The following is a 16,140-nucleotide window of genomic DNA, read 5'->3' on the forward strand; positions in this document are numbered from 1 at the left end:
GACAACTTGAGTTTGTTTTTTAAGGTGCACTCTTCGCATGCACGCCGTGTGTGTGTGTGTGTGTGTGTGTGTGTGTGTGTGTGTGTGTGTGTGTGTGTAATTCTTGGAAGGTATAGAAGAAATTTTAATAGTTACCTCGGTGGCTAAGGCCAGGGAGGAAAGATTCTGAGGATTTTACTTTTACTGTTAGCATTCCTGTATTGTGTTGATTGAAGATTTTCCTACCAGAATATAACTTTTTAATCATAAGCAAAAGTTGAAAAGCATTTCACTCAACCCCTGTTAGGTCAGATTTCAAAAGCCATGGGGAGGGGGAGGTGATAGTAGAGAGAAAAAATGTTTTTCCCTCTTTATTTGAAACCACAAAGTACTTTGAGTGGTGCCTGGCAAAGAAACCAGCTCTCTGTGGATGCAGCTTCACTGTAAATTCTGAATCACTCTCCTCGGTTTCCTACTCTTCTGCCTGACCTCTAATCGTAGAAATCCTGATTTTGGAAGGGGAAGGATCTTGTCAATGACAATAGCCTTGACCCCAGCAGTTGAAGAAGTGGGGGCTTTTGCACTTTCCTGTGTTTTTAGGCTTCTCTTTTTCTATTGTTTTATGTTCTTTAATTGTTTGATATTCTTTTCTTTTGGCGTTAGTAACAGAGGTTGTTGGGAATAATAGCATTTAACAGCACCTGAGGGTATTAAATGAAAAGCAAGGTTTCCTTCCATCACTCTACCTGAGGCTGTTTCCAAAGATATACATTATTAAGTCTCTGGTGATTCCCCTGCCCTCCGCCCCAGAAAGACTTTAAGCATAATTATATGCATTGTATGTTCTATCTGAGATGGCAAGTATATTAGGTGTATTTTGTCCCATGCATTTATTTTCCTCTTAGAGATTATTTACTGTTGAGCTCCCAGCTCTGCTTTCTTTTCTCATGCTGTGGTATCCATCAGCTTTAACAGGACTCTACATAGTGAACATTTGGTTATTTTGTTTTTAATCTTAATGATGTGTCATGTATCTTCATGGTTTTTTTTTGTTTTTTGTTTTTTTTTTTTTGGTTTTTCGAGACAGGGTTTCTCTGTGGCTTTGGAGGCTGTCCTGGAACTCACTTTGTAGACCAGGCTGGCCTCGAACTCACAGAGATCCGCCTGCCTCTGCCTCCCGAGTGCTGGGATTAAAGACGTGCGCCACCAACACCCGGCTCTTCATGGTTTTTTTGTGAAAGTATATCCACAGAATAAATTCCTAGTAGCAGCAGAAATACTGAGCCAAATTAAAAATTTTTGAGAGACATTATCAAATCATTTTCTAGAGAAGTTGTCTATTGTAAGCACGATAATTGGCCCCAAAGATGACCATATTGAAACCATGGAGACTGAAAGTATGTTATCTTACATAATAAAGGGGATATTGAAGTTTCAGGTGAAAATGAGGTTGTTAACCAACTAATCTTAAAATAGGGGAATTACCTTGGATTCTCTGAGTGGTTAACCAATTAACTTTAAAATAGGGCAGTTACCTTGGATTCTCTGAGTGGTCCCCATGTGGTCACAAGATCTTTTTAAAAAAGATTATCTTATTTTTAAATTGTGTGTGTGTGTGTGTGTGTGTGTGTGTGCACATGAGTTCACGTGCTAGCAGAGGCCAGAGTCCTCAGTTCCTCTAGAGCTTGACTTACAGTGAGTCATGCTCCATCAAGTAAACTGTTCAGCATAGGTGCAGGAACCAAACTTGGGTCCTCTGCAAGAGCACTGGGTGCTTTTAAACCTCCTTCCAGCCCAGTCACAAAGATCATAAAAAGTGGAGAACAGAATCAAAACAAAGGCAGCACAAGCAAGACTTGATTTAATGTTGCTGGCTTTGAAGATGGAAGAAGGGAGCTTTGAGCCAAGGGGTACTAGCAGCCTTTAGAAGCTAGAAATGCAAGAGAAATGAAAGGTGCCAGTAGTCTCCTGTCACCTAAGATTTTTGCCCAGTAGGATGCAAGTTAGACTGTTGTTTCAAAAAACTTGAATATAATAAAATTTTAAGGTCCTGAGAATATAGAAATTTGTTATAGTAGCCATTGAATACCCATACATTAAAAAATTTCATCCCTACCAATAATATGTACTTCCTCACACCCTTTCTTTTCATTCCTTAAAAAAATAGTTTCTCCCTCACACGGATGCTGTTTCTGTTATTTATGATGTTGGGTTAATCATTCTATTTTAAGCTAAAAGGAACAACTAGATTATGAGGACCTGATTGTCACATTCTTACTCCCGGTTAATTCACTCTTTGGAAATTCCCACTTGGGGAATACTTTTGTTTTCTCTCTCGTGACCAGGATGTGAACAGTGTGGGTGATGTGTCATTTATGCAATGCTGAAGCCATCAAGCTGCCCTGCAGAAGCTCTCTGAGAGTAGAAGTTGGCCACTGGCACCTGTTTATTGCCACACAGTCCTAAGGTTTCTACTGTTGTAATAAAACACCATGAACCAAATCAACATGGGAGGAAAGTGTTTATTTCATCTTCCAACTCTCAGCTCACACTCCATCACTGAGGTCAGTCAGAGCAAGAACTCAAGGCAGAATCATGGAGGCAGAACGGAAGCAGAAACTATGGGGGAACACTGCTTACTGGCTTGCTCAGCTTGCTTTCTTATACAATTCAGGACCACCTGCCCAGGGACGGCTCCATTTCCTGTGGGGGTGGCCTCTTCCACATCAATGGTTAATGAGGGCAATCTCCACAGACTTGCTTACAGGCCAGTCTTATGAAGGCATTTTCTCAATCAAAAGACCTTTCTAGATAAGTCTAAGCTTGTGTCAAGTTGACAAAAGCCAACTCAGTACAGGTAGCTACATTGGAGATGAAGCCAATTGGTTTGACTTGACTTGGTGATAGTCCAGTCCTTGAATCCCTTTGCTTGGTCTCCAGCTGAGACAGGCAGCATCACTGATTAAATGGTTTGCAAGAAGGGCTGGAGACATTATGTTTGTGGCAGCTTCCACATTTCCGTGACATCTGGGAGTCTGAGATGACCGTGGTGGGGGACAAAGTAACCTCAACGGGAAGAGTTAAGAGACCTGTGTAGCATACACAAACTTGTTAACCAGTATCTATATTGAGTGTCACCCCAATAGAGGACAGTGAGTTAAACAAAGGATTCTGAAAATACTAGTTGGCCAGGTAAAGGAGAGGAAACACAGACAAAAAAAAATGGCTAGATAGTAATATCAAGTGTTAGAAAGAGAGGAAAGTAATAATATCAAGAGGTAGAAAGACTAGGAAACAAAGAGCATGTGGATAGGACAGTGTTCTTAGGGACCAATAGGATCTGTGTTGGGAAGGTAGTGAGGTAGTAGGGACCTGAATTCAAACATGACTGTTGTTATTAGTGTGTAGCCTTGGGGAAAAGGCTGTATGGCTTCCAATCTGAAGCTGAAAATTACAGATAACATCTCCCAAAGTATTACTGTGCCAATGAAATGACCACATGCAACATGACCACATTTTTGTAGATCTTCAGTAAGAATGGATTCCATCTTTTATTTTACCTCTAGAAACTTAACTATAAATTTGTTTTGACACAGTATTAGTGTTATCAATTGGCACTATCCCTGCGATATCGCAGGCCTTGTGCCAGTTAGCTGTTATGACATATCTATGCTCTGGGCATCCAGAGAGCTGGACACCCATCTCTATACATCTTTGGGTGCAGAGAGAGAGCATTAGGAGCTGGGAATAGACATAATGCCCCATTCCTTACCACCCTGGGATTTTCCTTTCAGAAAAATGAACTATAGCAACTGAAGTGAAAATCTTCAGCAGTATCTTTTTAGGGACATCTTCCTGCATCATTTCCAACTGCAGAGATCTCAATGTATTAATAATAAATCACAAGATACTTTTTTAAAATTCTATTTTATTGAGGCAGGGTCTCATGTAGCCCAGGATGACTTCAAACTTATTAGCTATCCCAGGCTAACTTTGACTTTCTGATTCTTTTAACAGAGGTAGAATACAAACATCCACCAAAGACAGATTTATGTAGTTCTGGTGGACAGTAGACTGGGCAAACACTACTAACAGAACCACATGACCCAGCCCTAATTTTTAAAACCATTATGTATTTAATTGCTTAATTTTTTGAGACATTGGCCTTTTGGGAAATTTTGGATCTGCTAAAAATAGCCACATTCTCCTGCTGTCCACTGTTGTTTTAAGAATCACGTTAAATGCCTTTTTTTTTTTTTTTGCCACTTGATACGTCTTACTCTGCCTACTACCTGATGGATCTCCTTTGGGAGATGATGCAATTCAATGATTGCCTTAGACTTGGGAAGGCTGAACTGTGCAGTGACCAGGAATTGACAGTTTTGATTTCTAACTTTAGAAATAACCTTTCTATTTCTAATTAGTACACTGTTCTATTTCTTATCGACAGTGAGCATGTTTTCTGAGGCAAAAGGAGAGAATACATTTAATAAGGAAGTCCAGTGGCGAACAGGCAATTATGCTGAATAGAAACTATTACAAGAATCCCAGTGTCTTGGGGTCCCATAGCCACTAAAAATTATTACGTAACAGAGCTATGATCTCATTCCACTTTTGGGATGCAAACTGTTAGTCATCTGAACACAGTTAAACATTTGAACATAGAGCATTCAGGAAAAGACAGCCAAAGCTGGGCAGGTCCACCACCAGGGAGGCTAACAGGAACTCGGGTTCCCAGCAGAGCATTAGCGCGCCTGCGCCTTGGCCTCTCCAGCGTTCCAGGGGAGAAGGTTGAGCGTTTGAGTGTCCATGGCAACACGATGCTTCCGCCTTCTGGAAGCTTACAATCCCTAGCTTGTTGTGAGATACCGGTCCCGGTGGGAGGGACCTGGGCTGGGGGGTTGATGGGGGAACAAAGGAGTGGGGTTGGGGGCAGGGAGATTTCTGGAAAACACTTGCCTTGATGTAAACTAAGAAATAAGTTCAAGGCTCAGCACGAAAGGATCTTGTTTTTGCGGTGCTTTCGTCCACACAGGGAAGGATGCCTCTCGAGGTGGTGGTGGAGCTCCAAATCCGGGCGGTAAGAGATCGGCGAGCCAGCCGCGTTAACCCCACGTTCTTACTCCACATTGCTTTTGGTTCACGCTGTACTTCTGTCCCTAAGATTTTGCACGTTTATCACCCTTGGACCCCGTAGCCTTTAATTCAGTTCAATCTGTCCCGTCTTTTATTTTTCTTTCCAAAACCAGCCTGTTCCTTGCTTCTTAAAACGATCCTGACTCAGGTTCAAGAAAGGTTTTCATTTCAAAAGACTTTGTGAAAGGATTTAACGTTGTTTCTCTAAGTAATCAAAGAATATATAATTTTAAAAGCTCCACTCTTGATGAATGTGCCACCTCTAGGAAGCAAAGCGCTTTCCCTTGGCTTTAGGTTGCTAACTTCAACAGGACACTCCGTTTAACAATAAACACTTTATAATTACACACCAACTCCTTAAGTGAGGTGCTGGAGCACAGGGACTACTGTTCCTATTTGGGAGTCAGTCATAACTCGTTCCATTCTCCCATACTTCCTTTTATAGTAACATGACGGGTATAGAGTTTGGCCTCCCAATTATAAGGGGCTTTACTACTGCCCATAGTTACAAGTGGATACTAACAGGCACTGCATGGAAATTCAGTTAGATGCCATACAACAGCAGACTCTAAGGTTTCATAATGAAGTTAAAGGGTCCTAGTTTTGGTTCCATTTTACTGACAGTTACCAGTGGTGCTGTATCAATTTCAAATGCTGAGTAAGAGGAAGGGAATCCTACAAGGCCGAGAGATCTGTCTTACAGCAAAACACAAATTAAGATTTCATCTCATGTCGTTCAACATTACCGGTTAATTTATTTATATTTTTAAAAGGCATCCTTCAGTGTACAAGCAATTAACAACAACAAAAGAAAAATCAATATTTTACTCTAGAGAATTTAGAATGATCCATGAAGTCAGATGATTCGATCTGACCCTATTTTAGACAGCCGGCAAACTCAGGCCCCAGCAAACAAAAACGTGGGATTCTACAAGTGTAACTAGAAACTAGAAATGGGGACTCGGTAAGAGCAAACACTATCTGCCTGAATGTTACAATTAAAAATGATCTCCGGAGCCGGGTGGTGATGGTGCATACCTTTACTCCCAGCACTCCGGGCAGGCAGAGGAAGGAGGATCCCTGTGAATTCAAGGCCAGCCTGGTCTACAGAGCCAGTTCCAGGACAGCCAGGGCTACACAAAGAAACCCTGTCTCCCCACCCCCTCCAAAGAAAACATCCCAAAACCAAAAAAATCCAAAAGTTTAAACAACACACACAGACCACTTAGAACCTCACAGCTCGGCAAAGTTAGTAAGCAAAGAGGTAGTCAGTGTTCGGGGTGTTGTGGAAATGCAGTGATTGTTTACTCAGAGGAAGAGCTGTTCCTACTGGTGTGCCCGATCCCCCACTCTCAAGGTCCTGCTTCCTCCTGGTGAGAATCTCTTTAGCACAGCCATTCTGCACAGTCCAGTCCACACCCTTGCATGTTAGATCACAGCCAACAATCCATTCTATTTATAAATGCCAGAACAATTGGTCATTAAGATTATCTGACATACCGCTGCCACAGTGATTTAGAGGTTTTCTTTCTAGATAGAGCAGCATTTACAGATTTATATAGCAATACTCTCTTTGGTCTTTCCAGGTCAGACAATGGTCAGTCTACCACGATATTTGGTCATCTTTGGTCTTATGATTGGGGGAGGCGTGTGAACGAACAGCTTTCCATGTAAACAGATATTTAGGAGTCATACATACCTAGTGGTCACATAGGGCAACAGGTTCTCCTGAAGAATTTCAAGCTAAGTGCTATTACCTAAAATGGGCTGGCTACAGCAAAGTGGAATTGATATGAAAATGGATAGTATAGTCATCTTTGTGATACACACAAGAAAGCCACTCGAGCACATTGCAAATCACATAGCTCTTCCATTTTTTCCTAAGAGAGGACCATTTGCTCTATTCAGTAAATGATGGGCAGCAGGGCTTCATCCCCTGCCACTGGTCATTGACATCTATGGTCTGCCTACTTCCAGACTCTTAACTTCCCCAGGGCTCAGCTTCTTGGCTCACTGCTATGCACTGCTACTGGTTGTCAACAGAATTAGGAAACGAACAGCAGTCTCATACTTACTTTTCTGTGGGAGCCTTAGACAAGCCCACTTTTTGAGTATGTCTTCTTTAACATCTAGGTTTGTTCTATGAATGCTAAAAGACTACTAAAGACTAATTGATAGTAAACATCTACAGACTTTTGAGAGGTATAGGAAGAAAGGCAAGTACTGTATGTAACCTCTTCTTACTACCTAATCCACAAAGGTGGGAGAGCTTGTTGTAAGCAATCGGGAGAAAGAGAAAGCTCCAGTTATGGCAACAGATGTTCAGAGGATGAACTGGAAAAATCAGCCTTAGACTTTAAAAATTCTGTTTAAAATCTACTACAGGGAAAGGGCTGAGAATAGCACATGGTTTATCTGGAAGCTCATGTCTCTCAAAATTCAATTTACAAGTGATAAATTGTTTTTTTGGGGGGGTTACTAATTAACACAAATCTGTCAACTTTAAATAAATAGCAATCATATAATCAGCTTGATTTCTTTGCATTTGTCTTGGAGATAAACAGCTGTTGAATATATACACAATAGACTTTCTTTCTCTAGTATAGCTGTGTTCAGCACTAGCCGGCATGTGCTCCCGCTAGGAACATGTCAAGACAGTGGGATCTCAGAATTCCCAGAGGTGCCTGAAATGTCTGAGGGGCAACTGGATGGCTCTGATTTAGGTCAGACTCCTCAAAGGTGGAAACCTTCAGACCTCCTGGTGCCAACAATCAAGGCGATGGTGTCACTGTTGATTCCACAGTACAAAGAGAACTGGAACATTGTGGGGTGAGAGCCAGCAATAATCCACAATGCTGTACAGCATGTAGCCCACAAAAAAGCCAAAAGCTACATCAGTGACGTTGTGTCGCCCAAGCATGACCCTGGAGAGGCCTAAGACGAAGGCCCACAGTACCACCAGCACCCTCAGTGGAATGGCCAGCACCAAGTGGTTCAGGATGAACCGCGACACCAGGGCGGCCCTGGTAGCGTGGCCCGAGGGAAAGGAGTACTTGTCCACGGAGAGGGTGAAAAACATGTCCATCTGATTGTGCGCTGGTCGACGCCTGCGGACCAGCCCTTTCAGCACAGCCACCAGCAGCAGGTCCAACAGCAGGGCGAAGAGCAGGTTCATCAGCACTTCGCGTCCGGCCCAGCTGTCGCTCCTAAGCAGGCAGTAGAGGGTGCCCAGCAGCCAGGGGATGCCATGCCCCGAGATCTCCAGCAACTTCATCAAGGGTCGCACGCTGCCCCAGGCCGAGCTCTCCCCGGCGCACACCCCCAGCTTCTTGGATAGCCACAGGTCGATGGCCAGCAGGGAGCGCAAGGCGATGCCCAGGAAGGATGGGTTCAAGTTCATGCGGTCGTCCTCGGGCGGCAGGGCCGGGGCTGCTTGTGCGGGGCCCGCGGAGGCCAGCGGGAAGGAGCCGCGCCGGTGCACTGGGCTGTCGGAAGCGCGCAGCCGGGCGCAGGCAGGATCGGCGCCCGAACGGCAGCTCAACAATGACTGAAACTCGAACCTGCCACCGCCGCCGCCGTGGGCCGGGCTGCCCGGGACGCTGTTCCCGCCCGAGGGGCCCAGCGGCCGTCCCTCGATGGTCCTCCGGGGGCTCGGCATCGCGGCGGGCGGCGGTCCCGGGGACCCGGCCAGTTCGGAGAGAGGCTTCCCGGTTCCGCAGCCTCTTCCGCTTCCGCACTGCCATCCTGGAGGGCGGGACGAGGAGCGGCAGAGCGCGATTGTGACACCTGGCGGAGACGTGGGAGGGGACCGGTATATCCAGCTCGAGGAGAGGAGGGAGGATGCCGATGTTGGGAACTATGGGTGAAGGATGCAGTGATGGGGTAATTTCAGAGGCTGTGGTAGATTAGGAGAAAGAGCCCTGTTGTACAAAAACAAACCCTGATTGCCTTCCTCTTCTTTTTAAGATTTCTTGCCCGGGAGTGTTCCTGCCGGACAAGGAAAGTGTGTACCTTGGAGTCTACCTTCTGAATCAATACCTGGAGACAGACTACTTTCCCTCTGCGTTCCCTATTGCGATTCAACAGGGCATGAGATTTGAAAAGGTGATCTTGACTTCTCAGTAGGTAGTGCTGTCTGAAGTCATCATAATAGTTACTATAAAGAATAGTGACTTATGTACATTTTTTCCTTTAAAAAAACTGACCCTAAAGCAATTCAGTATAGTTTAAAAGTACAGGCTGTCTTGAGGCAAAACCATAGTTTGGAAGACGTGCTTTTGCTCTGCAGGTCCGAGCCAAGTTCTGTCAATCGAGTGCTAAATACCCTGGTGGGTGCTTTCTATTCTTGTAGCTCCCATGGCATTTCTAACTGGAGCAGAGAGCGTTTCTGAATGTTCTTGGAGGTGTTAGAGACAGTTGCTTTACATTTATGAAAAGGGCTATTAATAAACTGCAGGCCTTAAGAAAAAAAACTTTCTTAAACCCAGAAAAATATTTTAACTAAATCAGTTAAATCTAGTAACTAAACACAAGAAAGCCATTCATGTTTTCTGAGTTCCCTTAAGTGTGTTATGTAACTAGTAGTAAGGGCTAGATTCCATTCCAATGAATGCAATCATGATTTAAAAAAAAAAACCACTGCCAAAACACTAGCCAGGGCTTCCCACTATGGCATACTGTAGAATATCCATTCCATTTCATTACTCTTTAATCACCAACTATTTTGGTTTTGGATTTGGAGATGAAATCAGAGCTCTCTTTGGTAAGTCTAATGATTTTGCCATTGTCACTGAGGGCAGAGGGAAGATAACTATATCACATCGCTTTCAAAGGTCTGGAAGATGGTGCCCAGAAACCCACCTCTTTTGACCCAAGGATGGGAGAAAAGATGACGATTCTAACATTAAAAAATTACAACCTAGGGGCTGGAGAAATGGCTCAGAGGTTACGAGCACTAGTAGTTCTTCCAGAGATCCTGAGTGTAATCCCCAGCAACCACATGGTGGCTCTCACTCGCCTGTAATGAGATCTAGTGCCCTCTTCTGGCCTGCAGGCATACATGCAGGCAGAACACTGTATACATAATAAATAAATAGATCTTAAAAAATATTACAACCTATTTACTTAAAAACATGCAATCTGGTTGTGTAAAAGAGCAATAGTTATTATCTTGGAAAATACAGTGAGAACCCAGATGACTCTTCTGGCCATGTGCAAGCGATGGGCGTGATGAAAAGTAGGTAGCAGTTTTCCTCCCAACATTTTCTTCATTCTCAGACTTCTAAGATACATCTGCAAGAAGCCCATAGATACAAAATTGTGCGAGCGAGCACAGAACGATGCATCATCAACCACCGTGGGAACTTACCTAGCCCAACCTCCTTTGTTTTTTAAAAGGACACTGTCTGAGACTCAAACTTGAGATGCTTCCCTACTGCGTGTAGAAACGCTGTTGGCTTCAGATTACTAGTTGAGCATACCATTTTTTTTCTTTTTCTAAAACTGAGTTGTTTAGGCTCTCATTATAGTTTCTTCTAGTTCCAGGATTCTTGCAATCCATCCCATTCTTTAGCCGAAAATACTGTAGCAAGTAGCAAAAGCATTTTCTTCCCCCACAGCCTGTTTGCATGACTCAGTTTTGAATACTTAAAAGTATCTGGATAAGCAAATTTTTCATAAGAATTCACAAGCCATTGTATTTGAATAGACCAAGCTGATTGCCCCTGAGGTCACATGTAAGAAAACCCTTTCATGGGATATATTAGGCTCTTTGAGGTGGTACAGAAGTAACACACAGGCAGCAAACTTGCTGTTACAGTACTGAGGGCTGGAAGTCAGAGCAGAATGCTGGTGGGACCTTGGTACTTCCCAAGGCAGGAGGGACAGATACTCCCCTGATATAGAGCACCCCACCCCAATATTCACCATGTAACCTTTGTTCTCTATAGCGCATGGAGTTAAAAACATTCTGAGCATTAGACCAGAGAGGCTCTAGTTGTTTGAGTCAAAGGAAGATTTATGTGATTAGTAAAATCAAAGCAGACACTTCCCAGATGAGAAGTGTCACCTGGTCTATGCTTGGCCTGTCCACTCTAGCCAATCGACTGCATTTGCTTTCTCTGCTCGGCATGCCAGAGAAGAAAACTCTCTGTATCCAGTTTACAATAGTGGCTCCTTCTGAGCTCTGTCTGGTTCATGAATTTTTTTCCAACTCAAGTACATTCATGAATTTGTTTTAGTTTATTTTTAACTTTAAAAATATGATTTTTTTGCCAGGCGGTGGTGGCGCACGCCTTTAATCCCAGCACTCGGGAGGCAGAGGCAGGCGGATCTCTGTGAGTTCAAGGCTGGGCTGGACCGATAGCCTCCAAAACAATACAGAGAAACCCTGTCTCGTAAAAAAAAAAAAAGATTTTTTGTGCTCAAAAATTCACTTAAGTGAAAAATGCATCAATCATGTGTTAGATGCCCAGTATGACCTCATTCAAACTTTAACTAAGCATATCTATATTGACCCTATTCAAAAATAAAGTCATATTCTGAGATATTGGGTTAGATGTCAAACTGTGAATTTTGACAGGTACCCAATCCAACTGATAACATTGTGAAATGGAAGGATATAGTTATTGAAATAGCTTAGGCAAAAAAGATGTTATGCACATTTACTTGGTAAATGTACGCAACAAAGCAGTGTCCATTTTTGCCCTTAAAAGAAAACTGGCTTTGAAACCTCAAGCAGAATTTTATCCACGCTTACCTTTAAACATCATTTATCAGAAGTTTAAAGGCTAAAGGTATTACTGAAAAACCGCTGAAAGTCTTTTTTTCCCCATAAGGTCCCTGGAGGCCTGTTCTGTTTCAGTGCTGCCTCAGAACCTATTATTTTAAGCACAAAGTATGCAGATCTGACAGTGTTTCAAGTTATATAGCAATGTTTCTCTGTGGTTAGTGGTAGAGTTTCCCCCTCTCCCCACCCTGCCACTACTTGTCTTTGATGGTTAAATTTTCTGTTTGTCTTCCTGTTTGGCACAACCACTTGCATGGGCAGAGGAGTCATCTAGCTAACACTTGATGAGCATCTGCTGTATGCAGAATGCTTTTCTATGTACTCAAGATTCAGGTTGATGTAAGATGTGTTTGCTTGTACAGTAGGTCAAACTGATGGCATTTTAAGCATGTGATAGATTTAGCTAACTCAATGCACTTTGCATTTATCATTCTGATAATTTTAATTCTGCACTTCAGCCATTTGTTGTCCTTTCACTACACACGTCTTAAAAATGACCCTGTTGAACCCTAAAATACTGTATGGCTTGATTTTCTATATGCTAATTACTTGAAAGAACATAAGCTACGATTTCTAGGAATACCTTTTACTAAAATCTTGAAAATCTCTTTTCCTTGTTTTTCTCTATAGATATTTGAAAATGCAATAGATCCCGGAGCTGTTGCAGAAATTTTAGAAAGTAGGTACTTAAGAGAAAAAAAAAAGACTCACACATAATTCATAGGTAGAGAATTCTGATGCTTCTGAAGTATAATATTTCTGCTTCATTGATATTTAAATTTAGGGAAATTCTAGGGTGAGATTTGGTTCATGATTTATTTGTTGTTTGGTTGGATTTTAGAGAAATAATCTTTCTATGTAGTCTAGGCTGGCCTTGAACTCCCACCTGCCTCCACTATTCCAGCGTACTGGGATTATAGGCACATGGCATCACACCGATCTTTAAATTTTTAAATTTATTGTTATTATTTTTTTGTGTGTGCACGTGGGAATATAGGTGTGAGTGTGTTATGCATGCTGGAGACAGAGGACAACGGTGCGTCCTTCCATCGTAAGTTCTTGAGATGGAACTCAGGTCCTTGGGCTTCTGTGCATGCTGGAGACAGAGGGCAACGGTGCGTCCTTCCATCGTGAGTTCTTGAGATGGAACTCAGGTCCTTGGGCTTCTATGTCTTTGCCCACTGAATCATCTCACTACCCATCACACCTACCTCAAGTCACGTTTTTGATATAAACATTTTTTTTTCAATCTAAATGTGAAGCAAGATATGGTGGTACATGACTCTAACCTCAGTACTTGGAAGTCAAAGGCAAGAGGACCAAAAGTTCAAGGTTAAGTTTGATAATATATCTAGCTTGAGGCTAGCCTGGGTTACATGAAACATTGTCTCTAAAACCACCCAAAACAAAACAAAACAAAAAAATCCTCAAAATTTTATATTATAGATAATGTTTTTCCTGGATGCTATGATTCTGTTTGGTTATTATAAACATAAAGTGGATTCTGTCACAGCAATCAGTTAGATCATTTGATCAATTAGAACATTTTCAATGCCACAAGAAGAAATTCTACATCTGTTAGCAGTTAACTTCCTATGCATCTATTACTGTCCTATCAAATACAAATGTCATTTCTCCATTCCGGAGCTCAGGCTGGATTCACACTCCTTTCTCTGTCTCTTGAGTGCTGGCGTCACAGGAATGTTCCACCATGCCCAGTGAGCAGACATCTGCTTATTCTGGTATCTCACATGAAGGAGTGTGTGCAGAATGTGGTCCTCTATGATGATTGATTTCTTTCAATTAGCATAAAGTTCGTTTATGTTACAGAATTTGTCAGTGCTTTATTCTTTAGCATTCTGTTATATGAATTTACCATATTTTATTTTTCTAGCCATCAATTAATGAACATTTGGGTTGTTTATGCTTTTTAGATTATGGTGAATAATGATGTGAATGTTTGTGTATAAGTTTTTGTATGGAAATGTGTTCTCAACTCTCTTAGACATACACATGCACGTATACATATACATACAAACACATTCATGTAAGTGGATCACATAGTAACTTACAGAATGTTTAGTAACTTTTTAAGCCTCCTACACTATTTACCAAAGCAGCTGAATCACTTCACAATGAACCAGCAGTGTTTGGAGGGTTCATTCTTTCTCCACTGTTTTGGCCAATACTTTCTTGCTGCCATTTTGATTGGTTGTTTTGCTTGTCTCTAATAGCTAGTGGTGTTACATGTTCTTTGAAGAAATGACTATTCATATTTTCTTCCTACTTTTTAATTGAATTGCCTTTCTCTAAAACTGAGTTAGAAGTGTTCTTTATAAAGAATCCCAAGAGTTTCAAATGAGAGAAAATACCTAACATTTGCCCGAGTCTCTCCTTCGCTTTATATGGTGATCTACAGTTACATCTATTTTCTACTGCTAGTAACTTACATGTATTCTTCTTTGTGAGGTAGTTTGAATGAGAACGGTGCCATAGACTTATACACTTTAATACTTGCTCCCGGTTGGTGGAACAACTTGGAAAGGATTAAGAGATGTGATGTGGTGTGTCACTGGGTGTGGGCTTTGAGACCCAGTGTTAATCTTCCTCTGCCTCCTGCTTATGGCTCAAGATGTGAGCTCCCAGCTAGTGCTCAGTACCATGCCTGCCTGCCTGTTGCCATGCTCCCTGCCGTGATGGTTATAGACTCTAACCCTCTGCAACTATGAGTCACAAATTCAACATTTTTTTTTATAAGTTTCCTTGGTCATGGTGTCTTATCACAGCAATAGAAATGTAAACCAAGATGGTGTGAACAAATCTCCATTGTGTATATGGACTGTTTTCTTTGTTAATCAGTTGATGGTCAGCCGGGATGATTCTATAGCTCAGCTGTTGTACATACTGCTACAATAACTGTGAGTAGCTATCCTGGTGGTGTGTTGTCTTGAGTTCTCTGGGTATATGCCAAGAAGCACTGTGTCTGTGTTATATGGTACTTCAGTTTTTTCAGGAATCTCTATACCAACTGGACTAATTCACATTCCCATCAGCAGTGTATTACAGTCCCCTTCCCTTCCCTTCCCTTTCCTTCCCTTCCCTTTTCTTTCCTTCCTTCCCTTCCCTTCCCTTCCCTTCCCTTCCCTTCCCTTCCCTTCCCTGATTCTTAACAATATTTATTATTTTCTTGATAATTACTTTGATTGGAGTGAGATGAACTCTTTATGTAGTTTTAATTTGTGTTCTCTTTATGCCTAAGGATGTTGAACATTTTTCCATTTTTTTGAAACTAGGTCTCATGACAGTCAGGCTAGCCTCAGACTCTCTATATAGTTGAGGATGACCTTGATTCCGGATTCCCGTCTTCACCGCCTAAAGCCTGGGTTACAGGCGTCTTATCACACCTGCCATTTCCATATTGTTCATTTGGGCTTCATCTTTTGACTGTTGTGTATTCTTTTCATCAGCCCATTGTTGATTGGTGGTAACAGGAGCTATAGCCCAAGGCAGCTGCAGGGCCACAGACCCAGACATGGTCCTTGGCAACAGCCCAGGCTATCACCATGGCTCTGGGTGGCAAGCAAGCCACCCACCTCAGCCTGCTCCTTACTGCGTTCATTGCTTCAGATATGCCTCTCTCCACAGGACATGAACCATTCTCTCTCTCTCTCTCTCTCTCTCTCTCTCTCTCTCTCTCTCTCTCTCTCTCTCTCTGTCTCTGTGTCTCTGTCTCTGTCTCTGTCTCTGTCTCTGTCTCTCTCTCTCTCTCTCTCTCTCTCTCTCTCTTACTCACATACCCTCCCAAGTCTGCTCACCATAATAATTTCTCCTCGTTTCCCCAGGCAGGGCCGCCCTGGACAGGCATGTGGGTCTCCTCCCTCCCAGTTCTAATGTGCTTCAGCTATCTTGTGTGTGTGGCTTCTATTTGAATATTTCTGTGAATAATGTCACTGAAATTTTTATGGCAATTGAGCTGAATCTGTAAAGCATATTTTGTTAGAGTAATTTTCATTATATTCTGTCAATCCATGTGAACATGGGTGGTTTGTTCATCTTCCATGTCCTCAATATTTCAAAACTTATTATGTGTGGTGATGAGTGTATGAACATGTGCATACCACAGTGCGCGCGTGTGTGTGTGTGTGTGTGTGTGTGTGTGTGTGTGCGTGCGTGTGTGTGATATGTGCGTGTGAGTACATATGTAAAAGTCAAAGGATAACTTTAGGAATTGGTTATCT

At 42.4% G+C, this 16,140-nt stretch overlaps 2 protein-coding genes across 9 annotated transcripts in view; one reads left to right on the forward strand and one right to left on the reverse strand.

The window, feature by feature from the left end:
* The first annotated feature begins 4,902 nt into the window (after nt 1-4,902).
* Spata6l (spermatogenesis associated 6 like) overlaps nt 4,903-16,140 on the forward strand; it is a 50,448-nt gene continuing 39,210 nt past the window's right edge. For 6 of the 8 annotated variants that reach the window (XR_005877283.1, XR_005877294.1, XR_005877293.1 and 3 more), the window contains exons 1-3: nt 8,925-8,997; nt 9,082-9,219; nt 12,533-12,581. Coding sequence is in view for 4 of the 8 variants with exons in the window: in XM_040745921.1 (XP_040601855.1) it covers nt 8,956-8,997; nt 9,082-9,219; nt 12,533-12,581 (229 nt within the window). In the remaining 4 variants the exon portion in view is untranslated. Of the gene's footprint in view, nt 5,060-8,924; nt 8,998-9,081; nt 9,220-12,532; nt 12,582-16,140 lie in introns of those variants that run through there. The other 2 variants (XR_005877284.1, XM_040745925.1) reach the window with 1 other exon arrangement.
* Plpp6 (phospholipid phosphatase 6) lies at nt 5,846-8,873 on the reverse strand. Its single transcript, XM_005063718.4, has one exon. It carries the CDS (start codon nt 8,771-8,773, stop codon nt 7,901-7,903), a length of 873 nt encoding a protein of 290 aa, XP_005063775.1. The 5' UTR covers nt 8,774-8,873; the 3' UTR covers nt 5,846-7,900.

The sequence above is a fragment of the Mesocricetus auratus genome, unplaced genomic scaffold, assembly GCF_017639785.1.
Source record: "Mesocricetus auratus isolate SY011 unplaced genomic scaffold, BCM_Maur_2.0 Super-Scaffold_4256, whole genome shotgun sequence".
NCBI lineage: Eukaryota > Metazoa > Chordata > Mammalia > Rodentia > Cricetidae > Mesocricetus > Mesocricetus auratus.

Excerpts from the sequence above, each read along its gene's own strand:
- Plpp6 (XM_005063718.4), bottom strand. The coding sequence starts at position 8,773 with ATGCCGAGCCCCCGGAGGACCATCGAGGGACGGCCGCTGGGCCCCTCG.